Raw genomic sequence first — 27,738 nt, 5'->3', positions numbered from 1 at the left:
TCTACCACATTAAAAATATCTTTGCTCTAAACCATTGACGGTATAAAATATTTACAGCTGCCAAGTCTGAAAAGTGAAGCCAATGGAGAAGTGCCCTCTAGTGCCTTCTAGTCTTCTTCAACACAACAAGATGTTCATTTTGTATTTTGTGGTCCCCCTCTTGTCTAAATATGGTCAATTCAGCCTCCAAAAAAACAAGATGGTGACTGTAGTCCACAAACCAACACGTGACTTCACCGTGGGTTTGCGCTTGCTCTAAATATATGGCCTCCATCTTGTTGGTGGTCTACAAACACGGGGAGAAATATAAGATGAGCAGCTTGATGTTATTTTGTAGATTTATTACAACATTATAACAAATTGGTAACAAACATATAAAATGTTAAACATAGTGACACATTAAGGTTTAATCGTAAGGCATGAACAGTAAACATCCAGCATGTCTGGACTCACAGTATTTCTGGTTTGAAGCAGCTGAACAACAGTTTTTGCAAACTCTTTGAAAAGGACATTCGTACAACTTAACTACATACCCTATGTAGGTTAAAGTGCTCAAAGTGTAACAAACCAAAAATGTCAGGACTTAAAATAATATTGCTCTAACGGAGTACCTAAGGAATGAGAAATATCTGACAAAAATGCAGCCGTTATGTTGTTTTAATGCTCCGAGAGTAAAGGGCACTTCTTTTTCTACAGTGGTAAGACATACATTCAATTCACCGGTAAGCTGAAATAAGGTCCCTAGCATGAATAAGAACAAATTCATCACTCTCTCTCACTAAAACGTGATTCTTTCCCTCAGGGCTGTCCAGGCTGGTTGACGGCGGTCACGGTCGTCTGCATCACTTGATTTCTCCGACTGTTCAGTATGGCCTGAATGCTCAGTGTGAGCTACGGAGGGATACGATTGAAACATGAGAATGTCTGTTTGTACGTATATGTGCAGACACAAGAACGTGTAAAAATGACTTACTGATCGCTGCTGCGCGAGACTCTCTTGATAAGAGGCCTTTCTGCGTTCCAGCTCCTTGTCGTCGACCACTTTCCAATACTGAGCCTTGGTCTGGACTTCGGGCTCTGGCAGCTGAGGATACTGCTGCCGCTGCAACATAGATGAATGAATGTTCAACACATGCTCTCAACTGTGACGTAAGGTTGGTATTATGACCCATTTACGTCCTCTGTTATCTTCCAAGTAATGCTGCAGTGCATTTTATAAACTCCACAGTGGAAATTTTAAATTGTCATTGAATGGACATTTTCGTCTGTTTGTTTTATTAACCAATTTGCAGCCAATTCATTACCAATAAAATGTACTATTTCACAATATATATGGATATTTTCTAAAGAATTACACACATTGTGACGGGTTAATGTCTCTATGAGAGGTTGTTTCTGACAGTTATTTTCTTCATAGATAACCTGCCAATATTTTTCATTGTTAAATTTACTTGTCAATAAAATAGTGAAAAATGTCATCATCAACATCACAATATCCTCAGGCCCAAACAAAAGTACAAAAAAAACACAAATATTATCAGGTATGAAAGAAAAGCAGCGATTCCAAACACTTGAAAAGCTGACACAACAAATATTTGACGTTTTTGCATAAAATGTTGCTTAAATGAATAATCAAAATCCAAGTATTTGCAGTTGGATTTAGTTATCGGGATATGAGACTATATTATCGTTAAATAGTGATATAGCATGTGAGTTGTCTTTTACTAGTTTTAAAGGCTGCATTACAGTAAAGTGATGTCATTTTCTGAGCTTACCAGCCTGTTCTACTTGTTCTAATACTTGCCTCTATCCAGTTAGTCTTTATATCCACATAACTGATGATTATTGCTCAGAAATCTCATTGTGTTAATATTTTGTAAAAGAACCAATAGTCATCCCTATAATATTGTCACAATATCAATATGGAGGTATTTGGTCAAACATATTGTGATATTTTAGTTTGTCATCCAGTCCTTGCATTTATAAAGTACTTCTGAGGAGATTTCAAAATTGAAATATATAAAGTATATTGTGACATAGCCTTATAAATATTGCAATATCATTTTAAGGCTATAAAGGCGATAATGAAAATCTCAAAGTCAATTATTTAACACATCACTCACCAATAGTGACTTGTACTGTTCGATGGTGTAGATTCTCATCCTCTGCAGTGACAGGAAGCCCACCGATACATTCGCTCTGGTCTTGTTAAGCAGTTCCTGCAGACATGTTTTTATGCGTTGAGTTGATACAAACATCACCAGCAGAAGTTCCAAGAAAAACTTTCAGAGAATTATGTTTATTCATACCATTAGCTGTTCATTGGTCTTCATATCCAAGCTGTTCTGGCTCAAGCTGACTGGAAGGCTGGCTGTGTTTGACTAAGGACAAAACACACATTTACATGCAGTAAGCACATAGAATTATAATGTAAAACACCTTGTATAAATTGAGGACATGCAGTTTCACTAGACGGTGCCCTGCTCGTGATAATTTATGCTCTGCAGTGTACAGCTCTTTACCTCGGCCTCATACTCGGCCCAGGCAGCTTTGCGTTCCGCCTCACTGAGCTCCTCCTCTTGTTTATGGTCCAGCAGAGATTCATGCTCGTGGAAAGACACTATCTGGTCTTTACAGATTTCTAATAGCTCTGCCAGGACTTCATCCTGAGAAACAGACACAGAGAGTCATTCAGTTCTCTACATTCTTCGTGTAAGGTTTCATGTCAGACAGCTGTGTATTATATTTTTTCTGAGAATAAAGACGGTGGCATCACCTTTGGCACAACAGAAGTGGTTCTCTTGCTTTTCTTAGAGTTTGGGTCGTCCAGCAGATCTGGCTCAAATGTGTAAAGTTCAGTCAGTTCGAAAAGGGTGAAGTGCCTCTCAATCTGCTGCTGATCCACCACTCGATAGGACAAAGACTGCTTGGTCACCTGGCGATCATAGATCTTTTCCTCCATGGTGCCCTGGACATGAAAATGACAAGAATAATAAACAGGAGTTCAGTGAAAATGCAGACGCTTCAGGAGATCAATGAAAACTTTATTTTATTGTTGTTGAAAAGGAGCCTTTAACAGTTATCAGTCTTAAAACTTCAGTCCTTTTATATCTGTATATTCTTAATATTGACATCTAACATATTATACAGGACTTAAGGCAGTGGTGTCCAGACTTTTTGGTGTGTGACCTTTAGGACTTAATTACTTTCGATGATTAATTGATTAGTTATCCGAAAGTGAATTAATTGCCAACTACTATGATGAACTAATTGATTGCTTCAGTAATTTTTCAAACATTTGTTGGTTCAGGATTCTTAAATGTGAAGATTTGCACTGCTTTGGCTTTGTCATTTTAGGATATGAAGAGTCTTTGGGTTCTGGACTAGTGGTATAACAGAAGAAGCCATCTGAAGTCGTTACTTTGGGAAATTGTGACGAGCACTTTTGACATTTCATAGACTAACTAATTGATTAATTGTGAAAATAATCAGCAGGTTGTTAATCGACAAAGAACATAATTGTTAGTTCAAGCCCTAATCAGCAGCAATATAATGACTGTCCCTCTAAACTTCTCAGATTGTTTCAGTAGAAAATTTGTTACTGACCACAAAAAACAAAACTATACAGAATTTTCAACGAAAAAAGCAAATATTAGGGGGAAGTCAGATTGAAATGAACATAAATTTATGTGGCTGAACAAAAAGTTTTTGCTCCTATTGCATTATTCAAATTAATCACTTAACTGCTTACATGAGCTAAAGAAGCCCTAGATTTTGTCCCAAAAACCACAAGAAGCCAACATTAAGTTCAACATTAAAAGTGATAATGTGTTCACACAAATTAACAAAATATATAACAATGCTCCAGTTGTTTTTATACATTTTAGTGTGGAACTGTCGCATTTTATATCTTATAACAAAGATCAGTGAGCTTACCTGAGCCAGGAAGCGGTACACAAAGACTTGTTTGAGCTGACCGAAGCGGTACACCCTGTATATGCTCTGTATGTCATATGAGGGATTCCACGAGGCATCAAAGATGATGACCCTGTTGGCAGCAACGAGGTTGATGCCAAGTGAACCGGCTCTCGTTGAGATGAGAAACAATCGGCCACTAACATAAAGATACATAAAGTACAATCAGATAATTCTGTCAACATCCTGCACTAATTTTATTCCTGTATAGTTTATATAGAAGGATTGAAGATCATTTGTACCGGACATTGGCAGCATCATTGAATTGATCCGTCCATTTCTTTCTCAACGGGGCAGTGGTGGAACCATCAAGACGATAGTAATCAACATTTTTAATCCAGCTGCCCGCTGCGAGAACAATGAAGAACAAAGATCAGAACTAAAGTACCACCAAAGAAGACGTTTCTTAAATACATTCATATTAGTTTTGCCTTAAACAGAATACCTTTGAATGATGATGGCTCTCTGGCGTGGTGAGAAGCCGCAAGGAAAATCTCGATCAGGTTTAATGAGATCAAGGACTGACTGAACACGAGCCTAAAAATACACAAAAATGTCAGCAAATATCAGTCAGCACCTTGATATCGACTCACAGTGTTTCTGTGTGTAAAAGTACTTCAGATCAGATAGGAAACATACACTTTTTCCTGTAGGTCTTCAGCCATTCTGAGGATCTCAAACAACAGTACCATCTTCCCCGAGTGCTCCAGGATTTTGGCGTCTCCTTCAGACAGCAGATTCTTGAACCAGCCCTCATCTAGACTCTGAGAACTTGAGCTGATGGCTGCCTTCTCTCCTACACAGAACATAACACAGGACAAACTATATTAGTGTGCAAGATAAAGGGTTTGACTATTTGTGACACATGGAGCTTTAAAACCTTCTGCTGCTGGAGCTCCCCTGGATGCATCGACAGTAACCACTGCACTACTGTCACCGATGGTCCCTTCTCTTCCTTCATTCACTCTCAGTCCACTACATCAGGGAAAACAAGTGTAAATAGCTTGAGAGAGTAGTCACATCCACCTGTTTTAACTAACTGAGCATGGCTTTCAAAGGCACAAATAAGGTCCCAGCATCTGTTTATTTTCATAAGCCACTTGACGTGCAGAAGCTTAGATGAGAAACAAATAAAGTAACAATACTTTGTCATGGCAGATTGTGATTATAAACAGGCCTTACGTCTCAGCCTCAGTGGTTTCAGGTCCCAGCAGAGCTGCTGCCTTAGCTTGATCCTTCTTTTTAAAATGTCCCTGTAATTAAAGTTCAGTTAAAAACACTTCACATTCTGTCAGACTGATAAGAAATCAACACATGTCCAGTGTGATTGTTTTTGGACCTTGTTCTCTCTGCTAATGTAGTTGAGCTGAAGGCACCAGGGATGGGTCCAAATACGGCCGAGCACCTGAAAGTCCTTGAACAGGTTTGCTCCGGTTCTCACCTTTGTTCTGTTAGTCTGAGAATCCACACCTGGAAAAACAAACATGTATGGACTTTAGATGGTTGAACATCTATATTAGCTCATTTGCTTATGATGATCATATCTCAGCCTTTGATGATTTAGTCTTAGGAGTTGAGTTGTTAAATTGTGAATAGATGCCACACATCTGCCCGGCTAGTCCACTTAATTTATCCATTTACCTCAATTTCAAGGACTGAACACAGCATAGTTTGAAAGTTGGATCAAGAAAAATTACTGATACAACACAGAATTTTAATAATGAAAATCTGCAGCCTTTACAGAAGCACACAGGCAACAATTAAAAAGGCTTGAATTAGCGAATACTTCTCAATTGTGCTGTTATGTTATGATCGCACTATATGCGACACAGTTATAAAAAAACAAAAGGCCGGGAATTATCATCAAGTCGCCATTGAAAGTAGAGGCCAGCTCAACTTTGATCTGTCGCGCCTGCCACACATCATTTTCAGGCTTCATTCAAATGACTTGTAGCCTGTTGCTTTGTGACAGGTAGTGTGAATACATCATTACATTGAAGGCAAAAAAATGCAGGAGACACACATGCAGAAAGCAAAACATAACCCATATACCCACAGTAAGTGAAAATAAAAATATCAAAGTGAAATAGAATTTCTATTCTTGCACTAAATATACAAATGCAAGCATTTTCCCAATTCACAAACTTTCAAGGATTTCAAGGACTTACAGGAGCCCCGATATTCTGTGAAATGCATGACATGGGGAGAAGAAATTATTCATAAGTAGTAATTTAATACAATAATTTAACACAAAACACAGCTTAAGGCTAAACTAGAGTTCTGGATAAAATGTATATTTATCCATGAAAACAGTCATGGGGTAACAAATCCACCATGTCCTGTGGCAGCAGAATATTACGTGCTGGGGAAAATCACAGATTATATCTTTTCTTTAACATATATGCTGTTCTATAATTACATTTCTTACAGCAAAAATGTGAAGATAGATTCTTACCAGTGACCTGATCCAGGTAGTAGCGGTACAACTGATACTGAAGTGGGGATATCCTCACTGCCAACACATACTCATGTTTGGGAGGCAGAAACTGAGTCAACTCGGAGTAATCTCTTCTCTAAAGAACGACAAAACAAGTTCGTAAGAGCAAGAATATAAAACCAAACTGAACATGCAAAGAGCCTGAAACTGGCAGTATTTCATTGTTACCTGAACACATCGTGCCAACATGGCGTGAAGTACGTGTGCTCGCTTCTTCATGATTCGGACGTCTTTCGGTGTGGAGTCGGCACACTGGCCATTCTGTATGGGGTTGATGAAGCGGTTTCGAAACTCGCCCAGTGAGCCCAGCAGATTCATCTTGATGAAATTAACCATGCAGTGATCTGTGGGAACAAAATGTGCTATATCAATATAAAGAGTTGGATTTCAAAATAAAATATCTGTAAACTGTGCGACGGAAACATTAGAAAAGATCAAATTTAAACTGTAGTGAAAGATAGAGGACATCCTGTTTAAAATGGGATGAATTCAACAATTAACGCATACATTCCTGTAGTCTTTAGATTATATTCTACATTGTGTAGGAACCTCTGTCCATCGCCTCTGCATTATATTGAGGCCTGTTGTTTCTTGTTAACCCTTTCATCTGGATGAAGACGATTTACAGGCTACAGGGGTGCCATCTTATCTCCTGGCAGAGAGGATAGTGTTTCCTGGACCATAAAGACTTCAAATGAGGACAGTTTTAATTAATTTACAACTAAACTCCCATTTCTGAACTCTCTTTTCCCTTTGACCAGAACCTCCTCACACAGGTCATGAAGTTACCTGTGTCAGTTCACCAGGAAGGACGAACGAATGTCTTCAGAATGTGTTAATACAATGTCTTTACATTTGCAGATTAAGTAACACGCCTGATCACTTTCTACCTATTTCTCTCTCTGTCTCTATGACTTCTGATCCACAAACATTCACAGAGTGGACATCGGACACCTTCTGACGTGTTTTTCTATGCTGTTACTCTGTCTTCTTTAAATTTATGACACATCTGGATGCTATCTGCTCGCATTCCAAACCAAATGGTCTCTGTATTCTTCCAGATTTCAGACCATTTCTAATTAACCATTAAGTCAGTATCTCACAATCTTATTTCTTACATATTAAGAAACAGTAAGAGAAGCTCATAAAATTGATCTTTCTCCCGTTTCTCTACGATTAAGATTGACTGAAATCAAATTTTAATGTTTAATCTGTACTGTGTTCGGTGGAACCACAGCACCTCCTGATGGTGAGTCCTGATACAGTTGGACGAGAAATATTCTGTTTAATATGTTCATGGTTATAACCAGTAAATGACTCTGATATGTCTTTGTTTTAACAAGTATTAAGCTGAATATGTATAATTAATGTTTAATCACGTCATAATCCTTGTCATGATAGACAAAGTACATCTATTGAGCCATGGTGAGAAACTGAGAAGGTGAAGCACGGTTTAGTTCAGTGAGTTTCTGTGAATCTTAACACCTCCACTAAATCTTGGAGATAAAAGCCGGTAAGCCCCGCCTAGACACGCCTCGATTTGCAAGTAATAAAACGGAGAGATCACGTCTCTCGGTTCAGAGTTTTTTTTTGTTTTAAGTTGTTTTTAAAGTTTTGTTTTTTTCAGTTGTTTTAAAGTTTTTAGTTGTTTTTAGTTTTCTTTTGAAACTTATTTTGAAGCTCTTTACTTTACTTTGAAACACGCTCCAAGACAGCGATCTCATCAGAAGTGCTCACGCGTTGATTTTTCTCATTTTATATTTTTCGCAGTATTGATTAGCTTCTTTTATTAAGTTTGTACCAGAACAAAGTTCTGTTTTAATTTGTTTTATACCGTTAAGTATCGTAACTCGCTTTTGAAGAAGTAAACTTAATTTAGATTACCTTGCATTAACTAACAACGGAAGATCCGCCTGATCAACGTATCATCCTCAGTTATTTTATTCAAGAAGTTAAATCTAGTTTACAAAGTCAGAGCCTGAAAACCACTCGAAGAAACGAAGAAGAACATCTTTATCACAATCATCATCACGACTACAGCAACTTGCTGTGTCCGAGACCGTGCAAGCGGTTTCCAACGAAAGACAGACTCTTTGACAAGCCCCCAGCGCTCGCTAGCGGTACCATCCCGCTGGGCATTGAGCCAAGATCTGCACCGGATCGGTACGGGACCAGCTGCCCTCTTCCTAAGACAAAGGACCGAGGTGCCCAACCGACTGATACCGGACGAGCTGACCCCGGCCATCGGACCGCCAGCTAGAGTCGCAAATCACCCGAGGGAATCCGCTGCCGCGGCCCCGCAACTCGGCTGAGAAAGTAGGCTCTCCATCACTCACAACAGCTGGATTCACACATGATACATGCGATGGTGTATATTGCTCTGGTTCTGATCTTTTAGCTTAAGAGAAATTCGGTTAGGGTCTCGTTAGTATTAAAAATTACTACCGTAATATTTAAATGCTTCAACCTAACCCATGATCTCACCATCAGCCTATATTCCACTAATAACCCATTACTTAGTTATTTCACATTTCCTGTTACCTGTGTTATTCATTTAAATTGCCATTTCATTTATTTAACCTGAATTATTTAGTCAATAAACATATTTAACCGCATGTCGTTGTCTGTGCAGGTTTGTTTTTAATGTGGAGAACCGATGGATATGTGTAGAATCTCACTGCTTCATATATGAGATGAATAAATTGATCTGAAATTGATTAAAATTGATACAAGTTAAACTTGTCCAGTCGAATTTGATTAATTACCTCCGGATTATTCAAATAGACAAAATAACGGAGGTGGTGCCCCATTAACGAGTGTTTATTATTAGTGTATCTCCTACAATTGCTAATGGAAAAATATTCAATATGACGTTGTGGTGCAGACTTACACTCAATCAGGTTGTTTTGTAGCGGCGTGCCAGTCAGCACAACTCTTCTTCTGGTCTTGATGGCATACATAGCTTTGGAGATATTGGACGCTTCATTGCGCAGGATGTGCCCCTCGTCACAAACCACAAAGTCTGGACCTGAAAAAAAGCACAGGAGAAAACCGCTACAGATCAAAATTGTTTCAGACTTTTTAACAGCGTCAGGCCATTATGAAGTTAGTGTACCTGGATCCACCAGCACGCTCTTCATCTCTTTCTTTAACACCTCATCTGTGATTTTCTGGCCTAGTGACAGGTTGCGGTACATCTCATAGCCCATTATCATAACACCTCCGTCTCTCTGCCACCTCTTCAGAGCTCTGAGTCGCTCTGGAGGATCCTTCACTGTAGCCAGCTCGGTAACCTGCAACATAGAGTACTTGTGTGTTTGAACAAAAAACACATGCAGTATGTACATGTGTGTTTGGACACAATAAGACAAGAGTGAGACGTAAATCATCTGAAACATAATATTTTGTAAAGTCTAGCTGCAATTTAAAACATTTTAATTTCTTTGCATACTTTCACTTCATCCCGTTCCATGTTGTCCTGCCATTGCTTGAACTCGTTGATCCAGTTGAGGATAGTGTTCAGTGGACAAACGACCAGTGCTGTTCTGAACTTCAGGTTCTTTGACAGCAGCACCGTGTGGAGGAACGTTACCACCTGTAAAAATAAAAATACAGCTATGAATATGAAAGCATAACAAATCTGATCATGGAAAATAAAGCTGGTTGATGCTAGGTGACATTCATCCAGCAGCCACAACAATCGTGTTAATGAATTACTCATTTGTTTAGGATAAATCAAAGCAAACAAGAATATTGGAGGTGGATGTGTGTATGCCTTCACCTGCAGAGTTTTTCCCAGGCCCATGCAGTGGGCCAGTATACAGCCTGATCCAGGAGAAGAGTTGGCCTTCTTCACAGACTCACAACAACTGTCCCAGATAAACTGGACACCTGTTGGAGAATAAAGAGAGGCCGGTAACTAAGATTTGTACACACACGAAAATGGGCCTACAATGTGAAAAAATGTAGCAAAGATGTGACGATTTATTGGTTATTGCAAAAAAAAATGCTTTAACTATTTTTGAAGGCTTTTATTGACATTTTGACAGGCATGAAGAGTAACGTGTCATACCCTGAGCACACCAAGAGGGGTTTCATTTTCTCATCGAAACCAGGCAGATCAGTTAACATTTTTTTGAATTTCCAACTGCTCTTGGGAATATTTGTGAATTCAGACTCATTTGAAGATGTTAAAAACCGTCACAAATGTATTACTGATGCAACCAGGAACTGTGTTAAGTGATGCTGTTATTGCCGTCGTCACGCTGTGTTATGCATAATAGTAAAGCAATGTCTTCCTCAGTGTTAGTAAAAAGAGAGCACAAACTGACCGTCCACCTGGTGAGGCTTCAGTCTCGTCACCAGGTTCCTGTGCACCTGAACAAGAGGCTCCTTTGTCTCCTCGTCCTGATCCAGGACCAGCTTGGTGGTGATGGGACCCATCACTTGAGACAGTTCATCCCGTAAGTCAATTACCTGGAAAACAATGACGGACACTCAGAATTTTGTCTTTTTGCTCCCCTGTGTCTCCCCACAATGAATAACAAAACTTTCATGTATTGTGCTTATTATCATTTATCAACATGGGTATGTCCTTTATTCTTCAAGAGTGAAGTTTAAGGCCAGTTTGAGCTGCTGTGTGTGCCGTACCTCTCTCATGTCCTCCATCTGGCTTTCCCTATCTGCCAACCGTTTACATCTCTCCTCCTCCTCTCTGAGGGCTTCCTGGGTCTCTGCACGGAGATTCACATCTTCAATGATTTTGCGGATCTTTTTGCGTCCTTTGGGGGTGCCTTTACTGTCGCTCGTCTCGCCATCACCATCCTCTTTATCACTCTGCTCAAACACAGAAAGAACCACAAGCAACATGACAATTAGACACCCAAGTCAGCCACCTTTTCTTCACCTGGGAGGTAAAATTAGGTCAAAAACAAGTTTAGGTTACCAGAGATGAGCAGATAAAGATAAGAATAATAAAGAACTTAGTTGTAACATCAGCTGCTACCTTGTCAATGCTGGAGTCGGACAACCAAATGCAGGGCACTTGTTTCTTTGGTGACCCCTTCACTTTAGTGGATGATCTACAGTTGAAAAGAGGATAGAAGTTAAATATTCAGCGTAAAGGTGTGTGCTTTACAACCCAACCCGATTTTAACCTTTCTCTGGCGATCTCTATAAAAAGTGACATCACATCTGCTAAAATTAAGATGAAAAGCTGATTTGATTGCATTACTGTATTGTACTGTACTGTACCCACTGTAATTTGAGTGAGGGGAAACAATACTAAATGTACAGTGTGTCGTATATTATTTGACCTTTTAAAGTGAGAATATGTAACGTTTGAAATAAGACATAAGCACGTTCATTCTCTTATGAACTAATCATTTATCTCATAAGAGTTCAACACCATCAGTGCCTTTGCTGATACCACCTTACCTGCTCTGGTATGACCAGTAGCAAATGATAACTAATATTAGCCTACTTTATATAGATATTACCGCATCCTACTTGTGCTACTGTTATGCTACATTTTAGCATTTGTCATCATTTAGTAATTGCTTACAAAGTGGCCACTGCTCAGCAAAAGTTACATAGGCTAGCTTTTAAAGGGTACAACACCAACTGCATGGTGTATGGAAGAATTTGATCCACTAATCCACTCAATGTGCAGTCCAGCTTGTGCAACCACTTCAGAAGGGCTGCGTGCTACGCTTCTAGCTTAGCGGCCACATTGAAGATTTAGGCTTACAAAAGTGTGTAAATAACATCTTTTCAGATCAATTTGGGAACTCTGTGCTTACAGAGACTTGGATTGGGCATTTGAGCTGTATGGCGCCTGTAAGCTTTTAAACACCTCCCCATCTACCGCCGCTGTTTAGCAGAATGTTGCAACGCTGTTTTGCTGTGAAGCTCCAGAAATATTTTGCGTAAATTCACCTGACAATTATGAATGCTGGACCTTTACTGTTCATTTATTGGAGTATACACCCTTTTCACAGTAGAAGTTGTGGCTTGTTATCGCGGGGAACACACAAGTGTAATTGATAACTTTAAAACAAATACTTTCTATTTTTCCTGCTATGACAAGTCAAAATGGCTGCCATGTGAAGGTTCATTATTCCATTATGATACTGATGCGTTAACTTGTCACAGTATATTTCTCAGTGTATCCAATAAAGCCAAGGTATAGTGATTTAAAACAATTGAATTAATTGTATAGGTATAAATCTAATTAAAATGTAAAATTAGAACAAAGACATTGATAATTCTTTCCACTTTTTGTTATCAGTGGCAGCTGATATTAATGTACCTTTTGGGTCCATCTTCACCGAATTCATCCTCTGACTGACTCAGCTCCTCGCTCATCCCAACATCTTCTGGCTCTGACTCGTTGCCGTCACTTTCACTATCAGCTTGACAGAAATCAAAATCAAACGTTAGAACAAAGTGGATACATTCTGTTTGGACAGGTCAGTTTCCAATGTTAGAGGTGTCCTTACAGCTCTGTTGTGTCTTTCTGGCTCCTTGCTTGCTCTCCTTTTCTTCTTCACCCTCTGCTTCAGCCTTGTCACTTGATGGTCCCTCATCTAGGGTTATTTTGTGGCGGAGAAGATGGTGCCTGGCAGCAGGCCCCTCAGACATGGTGTCAGATGGTTCTGAAGTCAAGTCTTCCCCTGCAGCAGAGATATAACCTATCATTAGCTCCACTTTTTTTATTACCCCAAAAAAAGTTTGGTTGAAAATGACAAATTAAAATTCAGACACTGATCAATATGACTAAAACTGTAAAAATACTTGTGCTTATAAAAGAGATGCACAAGAGGAAAGCTACAAATGTGCTACTTTAGAATAAAAACTTACCATTTTCATCTGTTCCTTTATCGTCTTTGCTTTGTTTGACTGCCTTCTCACCCTCCGACTCAGACTCATCCTCCTGCGTCTCCTCATCTGAAGAGATATCATCACCCGAGGAGTAGTTGGCTTTGATTTGGGCCAATAGCATTTTCTTAGCGATTCTTTCAAAAGTAGAAAAGAAGGAAAAGGTACCTGAAGTTCATTTCATGATCAGTAACATTTTCTTCAGCTGGATATTGTTAAACTTAAAGGCATATTACAGTGTAATAGCAGTTTGACTTTGTATATTTACCAAAAATCATTACTAAAGTGTTGTCTAGGTGCCAACAGTCCTTGTGCAGTTGGTCTTAAAATGTATCAGAATTCACTTCTGGTCAGTCCACATTATATGCAAGTGTAAAGCCCTGCTAGTGAGGTCAAGGACGAATTAAAGTGCACTGCAACCACACGGGAAGACATGAAAGTAAAATAGTTGAAGAAAAAGTAAGAAAATTGAGACAGAGTCATTTTAAGAGTAAGAATTTATTACAACAAACAAGTATTCTTCACAGAAAAGAACAAAGACATATTCTCAGTTTATTCTCTTTTGGGGAATGGGCAGGGATACTTTCATCTTTTTTTCCTACAATGTCTTGTGCTGGCTCAAGTCTGACAACGATATTTGTCTGTTTTTTTTAAAGTAAAAATAAAAATTACACCGATCTCTGGTTCATCCAGTCATGACAGGTCGCTGTTGATGAGCTACAGGTTTTTTGAATACAAACTAAGGGCTGACTGGGTGGCAACATACTCCTCATGTACTACCAGCCGTTTAATATTGCCTTAGAAAAGGGCAGAAAAACAAGTTGCACACAAACACAGCAAATTACTAACAACATCTGTACATAAGTATTCACTCAAGAAGAAACGTTATCTCATCTGTTTTTAAACCCTTTATACTCCAGTGGAGCAAAAATAGTTAAAAATGAGGAAATTATGCACATAATCACGTTTAACATGTTTTAAAAACATAAAACGTTTATGGTTTTGATATATTGGGTTTTGAACACTCATGAGTCCGCACAATTAGTTTCCCTTCAACATTCACCAGTGTTCAACATGCATTTCCCAACACTGGTCTTTTATTACCCATGATAACTGAGAGTCAAACAGCTTACAGGGGACATGAGTCTGGCTCGAGTTCATCTACTCTCCGGTCAACTGCCCTTTCGAACCAAGCAACCTGCCGTGCACGCACAGGTCCGATCCTGATCTCAAAGTACGTTGTCAATGCCGGTCGCTGGTTGTAGGATAACTGCCAGTTTTACTGGATTATGAGAGTTCATTGTAAAAGATTGTAATATATTACAACACGACAGCAGCAGTAACAGACCGGAGCCTTTGATCTCATTTGACATGGTTCAACTGGGAAAAAGGACGAAACAGTAAAAAAATTATAACACTGTATAATATAAACATACCGCCACACATGAATTTGGCATTATTGCCATTGGTAATCGCATACTGTGTGGATTTTAAAGGTAAATAACAGTACTTTTCATGTTTTATGCCACTAACTACAAACAATGTAAAATTTACATTTCTGCTGACCATTTTTCTAAAGATAAAGTTGTGCTATGAATACAGCTGTAATTCTAAGTGCTGTATCGTGACTGAGAACCTTCATCAACACTACAGCTGTAAACAGACTTTAGGAAAAAAATAAAAACGACTTGAATCCGATCGGGGGCTACAATATCCCAGATTTAAGTCATTGTTGCCTAACACTGCATTCACTCCTGTGCTGTCAGAAAATCCGACCTGGAAAAAACATAAGAAACAAACATGGGTGTCATTAAAAAGGCACAATGTGACTTTGGTCGCTGCTTGCATGGTAACGGTTGTTGTTTCACAGCCCACTCTCAATTCTCAGATATATACAACCTTCTCATTAACGTTTAAAAGCACTGACCTGGAAGGCTTTTTAACACAAATTGTTTTTAATCGTTATTACCATTCCTTACTTCGGGAAAAAACGACAGCTCGTTCACGTGTCAAGCAGGGTTTAAGGCTCTGCGAGTGGTAAATATGGTAAAGGCTACTGTATGCTTTAGAAAATGGTCAGCAGAAATGTATACTCTGTGTATAGAAAGTGGGGTAAAACATACAGAAACACTGTTATGGCTCTGATGAACATTGTTGATAGGTCTGTAAATTAGTTTGATTAACCAGGACTTTGTCTCCAGAAAGAACAGTTTTCAATTCTCAGTGCATTCCTCAGTGTTTTGAGCATGGATGCATAATAAGAACTGGATCAGTGTTCCATGATGGTGCCCATTCTTTCCAATTAAAGCTGCTCACTGGGCACATAGCGCACACATACAACTAAGGCTTTCCCTGGCTGAGCTGGCTTGACATGAATGGCCAAAAAAAGATATTAATGCAGCTTTGCATGACTGTTTTGGCATGAATGGCCAAAATATATTCATGAAAAGAGAAATTACGGATTGCATGTGACTGTAGTTTTTTGTCATTGCTCTACAGCTGCATCTTTTGTGACAGTTTGTGTGGGGAAAAAGTTGTACGACATCCGATTTCGATAGCAAAATCTCTACACAAACCCTGTGCTGTTCCTTAGGGCTTGGCCTAACACAATTTCATCCAACTCCATCGTGCTGCTGTGGTGTCAATATTCTTAGACAGATAAAAGTATGTTGTCATGATCTGAGTTAGACAACCATCTAAGAGAATCTTTGTGAAAGCAGCACTGTTGGAGAAATGAAATGACACCCACTCTGAACTCTCTTTTATACTATGCCAGTATTAAACTTTCTTGATAGGGACACAAAATCTGAAAAAGACATGTCGGCTCCAAGCTACAACAGCACTTTGACCAGGTGTATCTGTATCTCAAATATGACATCACTAAAACATACAAAGGAGAGCTAAGGTTGGTCTTGTATCAAGATTGTGTCAAGTGAATAGTAGCAGTGGTATATCAATGTCATTTGTTAACATGAATGCTAAATGGATGCTCCACCCATCATAGCCTAAATACTTACAATGAGCCGAATGTCATCCCATCATTGAGATAATTTGGCTTATAACTTTTGCTTGAGATTCTTGATACAGTCAATGAAGCCAGTAATACACTCAGTGAGTCAGAGGCTCTGACATAATTTAATACAAATGAGAACTCAAGACATCCTGTGAATCAATGTCAATGTGCCATAAAGCCTGCTCTGAACTACATCGGGTGGGATTGCAGGTCACTAGTCCACAAAAGGTTGCAAGTAGTAGCTGGAAATACATTACTAAACTTTTGTGAAAAGGCAGTACTTATTTACATCGGAGTGAGTAGCCTGCATGTGAAAAAGACACACTATATATGTATGACATCCAAATAAAATCTATTTCTCATCATGGGAGCCAAGTGCAAATACCAGAGCCTTGAGGTTGATGCCTTTAATATCGAATAAGGAATGTCAAATGACATGTACTTCCACAGTAATTGGCCGTTAACATTGGTGTCTACTGTGATTTGCATATTATAAAACTTAACTCAATAAAATAATTAAAAAAACAAAACAGAAATGTATCAATTGTTTATGGTGTTTTAGGGTGAGGGCTGTGGGGGTTTATTACCAGAACACATTTCTAAAATGTTCAAATGTTTGTCAGTTGGACGGTGAGAGCAGCCCTATAACCAATCCTGAGAATTACAGATGTTCATGATACCATCATTGTTGTCTTTTTCAAAACAAAATAATAAATGACACTCTGAAACAATGTATTAACAGAGGCATCAAATATAAGCCCATTCATGGAAACACACCACTAAATCAAGCTCAGGTCATGTGTGGAAGAAGAATTACTAAATATATTTGGCGGCCGGAATGAACAAGGGCTGTAACAGGAAGGAAATGCAACTTTTGTGCCTTAAAGAACTGAAAAGCTTAATTACATAAAGCTAAAATGCATTTACAGAGCCAGGTACAAATATTTTAACAATCCTTTTGCTATCATAGTTGGGGACATTGCCACACCATAACTGTGAACTTGAAGGTTAATTTAAGAGCAGAATATCAAAAAGATGGTTTTCAAGGTGAAGCATAAAAGTTTTATAAATGCTTACAACTTTGTCAGCTTTGCCTACCGTAAGCGACCACAAAACAGTTTGCTCGCAATTAGTAATAATTTAAGGAGAAAATGAAGAAAAATAAAATCCCTCTCAATTTTATTTTGTTTTTGAAATGTAATTATGTGTGGATAGTCTGGCAGGCATGTTTCAAACTTTATGCTTCACCGTAATTAACAATATTCAGTTTACTTTAGATAACAATGCTGCCCAATGTGGCCCAACAGTTCGCTGAACAAGAGCAAACTGACGTTCAAAATTTCCTAAATATGTTAAAATATATCATGAAAACAAACCTGTAGTGCATTAACAGGTTGAGCTGTAAGGCTAAGTAAGTTTCATTGGTCAAGCCACTTCAACGTGTCAACTGCAACATTTTCCCTTTTGTACCAGCTTAGTATGCCAGAGAAAGAACACAAGTATGGTGTACGAAGTAAGAATTATAATAAAAATCTTCATTAAAATGTATCTCTAGCATTTACATATATACTGGATTGAACACTAAATGAAACATAGACAAGCAGAGTATGTTGCTCATCATTCACAAGCCTGATCTAAGCCAGGTTCAGTCTCATTGCATCAGAAAGTTGGCTTCACAGTGTACCTCTAGAAAGTGTATTTAATTGCCGGGGCTCTACTGCAGCTACGTTTTGGTCTTGTTTGAATAGGCTGGACCTGAGTCTTAATGACAGGTGTGTTATGAGATTTGGCACGGTAGTCGGGGTTCGAAGGTGCAGCCTTTCTTCCACACTTAGGGTGTTTTACAAACTTTACATCCGGGCTTTTGGAACCATACCTATTTTCAGGATCGTCATCATCTTCTGCTGCCCACGAGGGCCCAGACTGCTCCTCATCTCCTACAAAAACAATGAAATTGGAAAAATAAAATGTTTAATTAATCAAGTCATGTTTTTTTAGCTGAGAAATAACATCCAACAGACAAACCTGTAAGCTGCAGTTAACTTAAATGCTAAGAGAAACTACCACATTTTATTATCTTATAAGAATAGACAAGACAGCTTGGTCACAGAATTGCCTCTACACAACTCATCAGTCTTGCCATCTTGTACTTGACAATGTACTTTGCTGTCTCAATAAATCTTGCTAACATGAATCTTGACACCCTTGCTAGCATCAGGGCACTTGTTTCTTAATTGTTCAAATGGGAATAAGATTCACACACCCTCTTCACAGCACATATTTTAACACGGCAGTACAGGTGCAACTAAAACGTTAATTGTGGCCCCCTGACAGCGGTTATTGTATTAGATTGTTGCAGGTAAATAATATTACTAGTGGTATCGGTATCAGCAGGTAACCAAACTCTGGTACCTGAATCAATTTGGAACTAAAAAAAAGTGCATCAGTGTATCTCTAATATAATAATTTTTAATACAAGACTCACCTGATGATTGGTGGAATGCTGCTGCTCCCATTAAGGCCACATCTTCAGTGATTGGCTTCATCTTCTGATCACTTCCCTCACTCCCAGAGTCATCCTCATTAGTATCTTCACTTGACGAAGATGACGACTCGGTTACTTCCTGACGAGATTTAGTCTTAGACTTCCCAGCCTGCATCCTACCCTGCTTTCTAGCCACACCTTCGTCCTCTCTTTTGACGAGGTGAGGCTTCCCCATTGACCTCAGTGTATTCAAGTGTTGTATTTTCTTCTGTGAGTCCTGATCTTCACTAGAGGAATCTGTCCCTCTTTCCCTTCTAGACTTAACTCTTCTGTTGCTTGAGTCGGACTCAGGGGAACGGTCCAGCATCTTGCGCTTGCGGCGCATCTTCTCTGGTGAGATCGGGGTGTTCTTCGTCAGCCAAAAGAGACACTTTTTGGCCACCTTAGTTGTCGCTTTTCCCCCATCCTCATCACTCTGGGGCTCATCAGAGCTTTGTGATATAGCTGCTCGCTCAAGCAGAGCTGCAGGGACTTCATCAGAGTCAGAGTCGTCCCTGGCTCTGCTCAGACTTTGTTCTTCAGGGTTTTTGGCTGGTACTGTGCTCGAACTTTCCTCAGGGTCAGAGTCACTGTCACTGTCTGCTGCTGAAACAGACGGTTTGCCCTTGACATCACTTTGTCGACGCAAAGGTGTTGTCTTCACACGAGGAGAACGCCTATTGCCTTGCTCTTCTTCTATGTGTAGAGATGCGCTAGAGTTGTCGTTGCTCATCTTGCTGTCAGCTTTAGCGCCACCTGTCTCTTCATCTTCTGATGAATCCTTTCCCTCTGACTTATCCATCATGTGGGTGTCGCCCTCCATCTTTGGTTCATCAGAGGACGGCTCCTGTTCCATAGCAACAGGTGTAAGTTTTACGACTAGTTTTTTAGTGATGTTGACCCCACTTTCCGAAGGATTCAGGCCAATCTTTTGTGCCCTCTGTCTGGCTTCCCCTGAGTCTGAATCCATGTCTTCCCCAGGGCAGTCATGTGCACTTCTCCTATCTGCTAAGCCCTTGGAGTCAGAATCATCATCCATCAGATGTTCCTCTGCCAATTTCTGCAAACCACTCAAGTATCTTGCATCAGAGATATCCAGCTCTGTGACTCCTTCTGGCACCGGTTGTGTAACAAAGTCATCACAAAGGAACTTTTCCCAATAGCTCAAGATATCCAAGTCACTGAACTCTTCCTTAAGGCTTTCCTCGAGTGCTACAAGTGATTTTCGCAAACCTTTAATTACAGACAAAAAAGAGGTCAGATACAGGTGGCGAACACCAGGTGTTTGTTTCTTCGCTGTCACAGAATGAATGAAATTGACAAATGTTCGGTTTAAGATGTTTGTTGAGTCCACTAAATGTTTGGCCTTTTTGGTGATATCCTTGGAAACCTGCAGTGTGCTATAGTTGAACACCACATTACCATCCATACCAGTGTGATCCCATTTATCCAAAGGAACGTTTTGTTGTAAGTGTGGCAACATGTGGTAAAGTTCAGACTTCATTGGGCCAACTCGGTTCCTCCTGCGATGCTGATGCCACAGATTCTCGATGTTCTCAAGGACACTGTCACAGGCGACCACCAGGTCAAACAGGGGCTCCGGGCTACACACATAGCAGTACCATTTGCTCTCCAAGATGCCAGACAGCTCTTTCCTTCCCAAATTTCTGAGAATACACTTCTTGCAGAAGGCATTGCTACAGTAATCACAACATATCAAGTTGCCTCCTTCAGCACACCACCTGCATGAGGACAAAATAATAGATACAGTTGATAAAAGCTTAGTATGAAGTCAGTGAAGGAAAAATATATTTCAGTTAAAATTTTAAATCCATAAAATCCCACCTGCATTGTTCATCCATTCCATCTCCATCCTTACTGATGTCATCACTTTGGTAATACTTGTAGCAAGACTAACAAAAACAAAACACGTCGTAGAAGAGTTACAGAAGACATTTTTTAAACACTGTAACTGTACTCTGAATTCCCAAAGACATTTTTAAAATGTTAATTGTTATTTATATGCTTGTTAGCAACGGCGATAAATATGATATATGAAATATGACTATTTCTAATGGCTCTTTTAAATTCTTACCATCAATTACAGACAATTTAATATCTTTAAAAAAATGTTTTTAATATTAAACTGATTATATCACTCAAACAATTATGTATCAATCATTTGAATTGAGTTGCTTATGTGCACACTGACTTTAGTTTAATATTGGGCTATTATATATAATGATACACTTAAAACTGATAAAACTGCTTAACCTGCACTTACAAATTCTGGGGCACTGTGGGATCATGATAATTTCAAACTAATTTAGACTTGTTGATCTTTTTCTTAAATGGCTTTCATTTACATCCTCTATATGCTACATAATTAGTTGTTTGATATTATTCTTACTTTCTATGTTATGTCAGTCAACATGAAGGACACCCACCAAAGGCAAACAGGACTAGAAGAGACACTACTGACTTCATTAAGATGTCAAATTATGTGAGTGGGTAACAACATTCTAAGATGTCAATTTAATCATAATCACCATTTCATGTATATATTTTCACAAACAATCATGTGCAGTTTTACATCTTGATTAGAAGAAATATTTAGATATATTTTCCAGGGTTTCTGACTTCTGAAGAAATGTGCATGTTGGTAAATACTGACCTTAAGGTCACAGAAAATAGTTAAATGAATCCAAATAAGCCTCTGAATGATTGTTTCTAATAAATAAGAGGACTCACCTTGCAAATGAGTACTTTCAGAGCTGGATGTCGAAAGAGGGAATCTCTCTGGAAGTGATTAACTTGTCGGCCACATGCGGTGCAACTGACAATTTCCATGTGTTCACCTCCTAAGAAAGCACACCACTGTCATTAGCAACATAATCTTTATGACTGTGGTTTGATGAAGGGCCTAAGAAGGTGTGAGACTGCCCCATTCCATCTCTACTCAGTCCATCACATTCTCCAGGTAAGATGTCCATGAACAAAACCCCTGGTTAGGATATGAAGTAGTAAGTACTTATGAGTAGTAAGCAATTGAAGCAGCTATTTTTTTTCTCTCCAAAATGAAGTATCTGTGATTTTTTCTCACATGACACTGATCAAGCTGCATTTGGACACACAATTATGTGAATTTTCAGCTCTTTTTGAGAACTGGAGGGTTTTTTGCATTTTCTGTGTTTGTCTGTGGATGAGTACCCCCAACAAGTTCCTTCTCTCTGTTTCATGTGCTGTAAATTGATCGATGTGACAACAATTTGGTTCTGTTATACTGAAGAAATGGTTGCCTGAATAATCATGTGATGTACAATTTTATGACAATATCCACCAATAGTGACTGACCTCCACGTTTTCTTGAAAACTCTTTCCGCAGCACGCCTGATTTCCGGCTGCGAAACTCTGGACCCCTGAAGTCATCTCTTCCATTATCAACAGGTTCAGGCCTCACCATTACAGTGCCTGTTTAAATAAAACATACCAACAATAAATCAAGGGTCAATAATCATTATTAAAAAATGTAACTATGAGCTAAAGCTGAAAGACAGACTACACAACGATGGTAAAGGTCAAAATACCACACTCATAATGATGGATTTGTGTCAATGGACACAAATCATAAATTGACATTATTTGCACCTAAATTTAGTAAAAAGTGAATAAGGGAAGACATACCTTTTGGCAACCTATTCATATCAAGGTGGCCATTTATGTTGAGCGGTAAATCCAAGTCCTCACTTGCATTTGAGTCCCCAGATTCATCCAGTCCAGAGTGCTTTATGACTACAGAAGGTTTTCTGTAATATCAGTGAAAAAGAAAAAATATATCCCAGAGCTTAGCAACATTTCCCACAGGTTGGTCTACTTGGAAATTGAAAAAGGAGGCAGGGGGTTACTGAAGCTTTTAAAAGTATCAATAAAGTATAAGCATATAACACTACAAAATCATCATTATCCATTATCAAGAACACTGTTTCCAACTTTCACTTGATTTTATTCAACATTAATTCTTGACTGTTTCAAACAATGGTGCTTAATCTATGATTGTGGAGTCTAAATGAAATGCCAACTCACCTCCTTGAGTATCTGGTATCCAGTCCTGCCTACAAAGCAAGACAGTGTATTAGTTTAGTTGTCATTGGTAGTAATCAGTGTCACTTCTGGTGTTGAAACCATCACAATGTCCAAAAGGGGGATGCTCACTCAGAAACTAATACTTTTTTCACAAGACTCGCAGTCTCCTAGAATGAAACTGTTCGCTTAAACAAAGTGTAACGGGATACAATTATATTATCTTGCTAGAAACACTGAATGCATAGGAAGTATTGATGTGGAGTTAGACTACTGATCACAGAGTAGGAAATAATCATTGAGTAAATGGAAGAGACCATGGAAGATTGACAAGACTTTCTTAACAGTGACGAGGAGATCTTGAAGCAAACATTTCGTTTGTTTTTTAAGCCATGGACTGAATTTTAAAGACCATGTTGGATAATATTCCTATCAACTAAAAACATAAAGATAAGGTTAAAGTGGGAACATAATTAGACGAAGTGGCAGTGCACTTCTGGCATATTATTGGCCAGAGATGCACATGCAAAATGGAAATGAGGTGAAATAGAAATCTAACCAGCGGTCATGATCTCTTCTGCCACATCATATCATTCATCACAGCTACAGGTCAACCTCTAACTGCATTAACTTTTTAAGGACTGCTATATACAATGCCATTATATAACCAACGTGTGTGATGTGTTTGAGACACAGACATTTCTGTGGTTCTTTTTCATCAGCCTGGTACTGACTGCATGAGATTTAATCAATGTAGACCACAGTGGATATTGCATGCATAACTGCATTTTGACAATGGATGTCACTCCAATTAGATACTGCAGATGAAAAACCTATCTGCTGTTGTTAGATGCCTATACAGAGCACTAACCAGCTCAAATAGAAGGCCCTCATATATGCAAGCTTTTGTAGAGGGACTGAGACTGGTAAGAATCATATTAATCTTTACTCTTCCTTCCTGCATTAGTGCCATAACTTCTGGAGGCTCCCTTTGATTCAAAGATCAAGTAATTTAACACTAAGCCGAGAAAGCGAAACACCATCAACTTTAATGGTCATTTGAAAGTGCTCTGACCAAATACAAAATGTGACAGTAATGAAAAGGAGCAAAGCTTAAACCCCATTTAGTGTGACAATGTTGTAAATTTCTGAATGTTCAGTTACCTCTGTTGTAGCATGACCGGTTGAGTTTCCCACAGAACAGCGACTGTTTGTCAGACCTGTGGACAGAAGATTAGTTCGAAATGTTTCTTAAGCATGTAAACATGATGAGAAGTTTTCCATCACTCATGATTAAATTAATCAAAAGCCGTACCATCAGCATCCTCTGAGGGTGGTGTGCCATTGCTGTCCTCAACAGTGGAATGAGCCAAGTACTCGTGCAGTTTGTTGACCAATACATTCAGCTTGCTGCTAGTGGTGCTACAATCAAGCAAAAAAAGAGAATGTGGTTAAGATCAGTTTGACAGTTTTTAATGGCTAGTTAATCAACTTGTTCGTTAAAAGTCTGACAAATATAGTTTGTTCTTGTATCGATATAGTATTGATTAGTAAGCATCAACTTAAACCCCATTCAGCATCTCCATCTCATTTTAAATTGTCTAATCCAGTAGTAAACACGCATTTACCTTTGAATATGGAAAGAGAATATTATTTTTGACAATAATATTTTTTTGTTTAAGCTTTCCAGAAAGATTGATGAATGAAATCTGACAAGACTTTCCCATTTCAAAGGCTCCTTCAAATTCAGCCAAGCAATGCAGCTTCCGACCTAATTCTGAGGAGACAGCCTAAACCCTAAAGCTCTCAGTATCCCAGTTTATCATACATCAAGCAGCAGCTGAATGGAGTAGTCAGGCGAGGTCGTCAGCTCAGAAAGTCAAGAAAATGTGAAAATGTTCCTACCATATACTTACTGTATGTTTAAGTGGTTATCAGTCATCACAATAACATATCACTAGACCCATAACAAACTAACAGGAGAGAACTTTTTTTTGTTAATCAAAGGATGTTGCATAAAATTGGAACTTGGAAACGGGAAAAAAATCACAGCTTATCATGTGAACTTTTAGTTGTGGTATTTCATTGACTTTTGGGGACAACTTACTAATGATGAACTTTTAAATAACTGACTTAGAAACTGAGAAATCCGTCACAGTACTCCACAGTATATCTCAGTTGGGCAGCAGCTCAATGGTTGTCAAAGGCCTCAAAAGCCCTCAAAAGCCCCACCAACATGGGCTGCATGCTTCAGAGGATCCAGCCTCTGATGTGAAGAACAGCCACTGAATATGCTAACTGGAGTAAAGGATTTTAACATTGCTAAAGAAGTTGTTGATGCATAAACTCTTCCATGTCACATGTGTTGTGGATCTATTGAATGCAGCAAAGGATGTGAAGTCCTCCTTCGTGTCTAGCACTGTATGGGGTGTTTCATCTTTACATCGATCCTCCTAGTTACTTCGGTTGAGAATGTAGCAGGTTTTAAGTGTTCATTTGTTTGTTTTATTCAAGCCCTGCAGCTATTACTGGAGCATGGTGGGATGGGTTGGTTCCTTTATAAATATAGAAAGTAATAATGTATCAGACTGCAATAGATCCTACCTCCATGAAGATTATAATGCTCAGTTTTGGTTTTGGCTGTGTTAGAGAGAGGTGTTGCTTCATCTTTATTGCCAGTCAAGAGATTGTGTGTGCTGTTGATCTGTAATGAGTTTTATTCAAGTGTTTGGAGTTTGTAGTGTGCCCTGCTCAATATAAAGGGGGTGGACAGATAATTACAAACATCTCTTTAAAATGACGCAGTTTAAATTCAACAGCACCACAAACTACAGCTTAAAAATGACAAAAAAGTTGGACATTATAACCTTCGCGTTAATAGGTTACGACTTATTGCAAGACAGCTGCATTAGACTGGACCCGTGTTAGCTAGGTGTAACATACAGAGAGTGTATTTGAGCTATATCAGGTTATGTTCAGCTAACAGTAAGTCCCTTAAATCATCTTTAGTGTAACTGTTAGCAACAGCTACGAAAAATAGCTAATATTAACTACCGTTACCTCTAAAACGTCAAGAAAACAACTTTATCGAAGTCACACGACCTTACGTGTTGTACAGGCCCTGTTAACGATGTAACATGTGAGTTAGTAGCTAACTAAACTATAATGTTTGTTATCTATGGTGACATTATCACTGTAGTTAGCTGTTAGCTCACAGAGCTAGCTGGTTGCTAAGCTAACTCGTCGTTATAGCGTTATTAGACAACCGCGTTTCAGTCCGTAGTTTTTACCTCAACATTGCTGCAGATATATCCCGAGGCAGGGGAACAACCGAAGTCGTTCAGGTCCTTATATTCTCATGGTAGCGATATATTCTGGTGAAAATATGGCGCTCAATCTGCTGTGAGCATCCTTTCACAAGCCATGGGCAGAGAAGCAATAAACGATCAGCAGTGAATGGTCCCTTCAGCTTGTTTTAGTGTTTTTAACGCACTTGACCTACAAGTTGACATGTCGCTCATTAGCGCCACCTGCTGCACCGGAGTGTGCATCAGATTATGTTTGCTGTTTGTTGCCTGTTTCTTTCATAGAAACAGCTGTTTTATGAGCCATTGTGCTCCTGCCTACAGCTTTGCTTAGTGTTAATTCCCTGGCACTAAGATATATTCTAAAAACTGTCAGTGTTTCTCTACACACACTTACAAAAAGGCATCAGGTACCCTCAAATCTGCAACTGGTACTTTCTGTCAGTCAAGTCCAAGATAAACAGGCTATTATTTAGGCCTATTGTAAATTCTTGTCTATCTTTCGCCTTAATTGAAGCTGTCATCGTCTCACTCTACGTCTCATATTCAAGACATATATTTCACTGACTGATCTTCCATTGTCCAACCTGGTGTCAGACTTCTTTTAGCCTTCCTCTATGACTGCCTAAGTTGGCCCATCATACCATCATAAGGTTAAATTTGGCCCGTCAGATGTTTCTAGCAAAAAATGTAAAAAATAATCAAAAACATTTGAATTTTATGTCTTTATGCTTTTTATTTTTTGTGATAAAAATGGCCTTTGAATATGTAGGATCTCTAATTATTATTTATTTATATAATCTGAGCATTGTGGACAGGATGTCAGTCAATTAAGGACATTTTGGACATTTTGGATCCTAGCTGTGGCTGTTTTTGGCCCACAGCCCACCATTAAGTTTCAGTTTTGCCCCTCCAAGGGAAAAAGTTTGAGCACCCCTGCTCTATGTTTTGACAGGCTATCTCCAACATTTCCCTGATACTCTCCATTCCTGCAACAGTCTATGAGTATATTTAATGTATTATGTTTTTTTACAGTTATTACATTTGGCTTCTGACTTACAAAACCCACTGTTGTTCCTTGTATCACAGACTGCTTTTGCCATATAGCAGCCGGTCTGTTTCGCCCCTTCACCACACCACAGCACAGTCATGTGCTATTTACCACACTGATCAAATGATCCTCATCACAGTTATTTTAAAAGTGGAAATGGACTACTTTGCTTTGTTTTCACCATGAATAATGAAAAATGTGAAAATCCTCAAATAAACTTATATATTCTCTGTATAGTTATTTTCATGAAGTTTGTGTTTTTGGGCACCTAACCCCACAATCACATGCCCCTTCATCCACCTCAGCTATTCTTGTGGACCTTGCTGACAGCATACATTATATATCTTTCACTTGACCCCACCTGTATATTACACTGGATATTAATAAATTATGAGCACACTATCCTTGAGCCAC

General features: G+C 38.9%; 1 protein-coding gene across 2 annotated transcripts; it reads right to left on the bottom strand.

Annotated features, from left to right (window-relative positions):
* Window positions 1–320: 320 nt before the first annotated feature.
* Window positions 321–26,381, bottom strand: LOC141006833 (transcriptional regulator ATRX-like). 2 transcript variants are annotated; one of them, XM_073479093.1, is made up of 36 exons: window positions 26,259–26,381; window positions 24,284–24,390; window positions 24,133–24,188; window positions 22,972–23,000; window positions 22,573–22,694; window positions 22,243–22,359; window positions 21,640–21,749; window positions 20,734–20,801; window positions 18,850–20,630; window positions 18,241–18,301; window positions 13,334–13,488; window positions 12,973–13,146; window positions 12,783–12,885; window positions 11,478–11,553; window positions 11,123–11,308; window positions 10,804–10,948; window positions 10,254–10,363; window positions 9,924–10,067; window positions 9,588–9,765; window positions 9,363–9,500; window positions 6,641–6,816; window positions 6,431–6,548; window positions 6,144–6,158; window positions 5,315–5,445; window positions 5,158–5,228; window positions 4,856–4,950; window positions 4,615–4,771; window positions 4,421–4,512; window positions 4,218–4,323; window positions 3,937–4,114; window positions 2,777–2,968; window positions 2,523–2,666; window positions 2,310–2,381; window positions 2,124–2,219; window positions 974–1,102; window positions 321–891 (listed from the first exon to the last, which is right to left on the bottom strand). In XM_073479093.1, the coding sequence occupies exons 1-36, from the start codon at window positions 26,264–26,266 to the stop codon at window positions 799–801; spliced, it is 5,733 nt and encodes a 1,910-aa protein (XP_073335194.1). In that variant the 5' UTR covers window positions 26,267–26,381; the 3' UTR covers window positions 321–798. The 2 variants fall into 2 exon arrangements, with proteins under 2 accessions (XP_073335194.1, XP_073335195.1); XM_073479094.1 differs by lacking the exon at window positions 6,144–6,158.
* Window positions 26,382–27,738: the final 1,357 nt, after the last annotated feature.

The sequence above is a fragment of the Pagrus major genome, chromosome 13, assembly GCF_040436345.1.
Source record: "Pagrus major chromosome 13, Pma_NU_1.0".
Lineage (NCBI taxonomy): Eukaryota > Metazoa > Chordata > Actinopteri > Spariformes > Sparidae > Pagrus > Pagrus major.
This window is presented reverse-complemented; position numbering and strand designations above follow the sequence as displayed.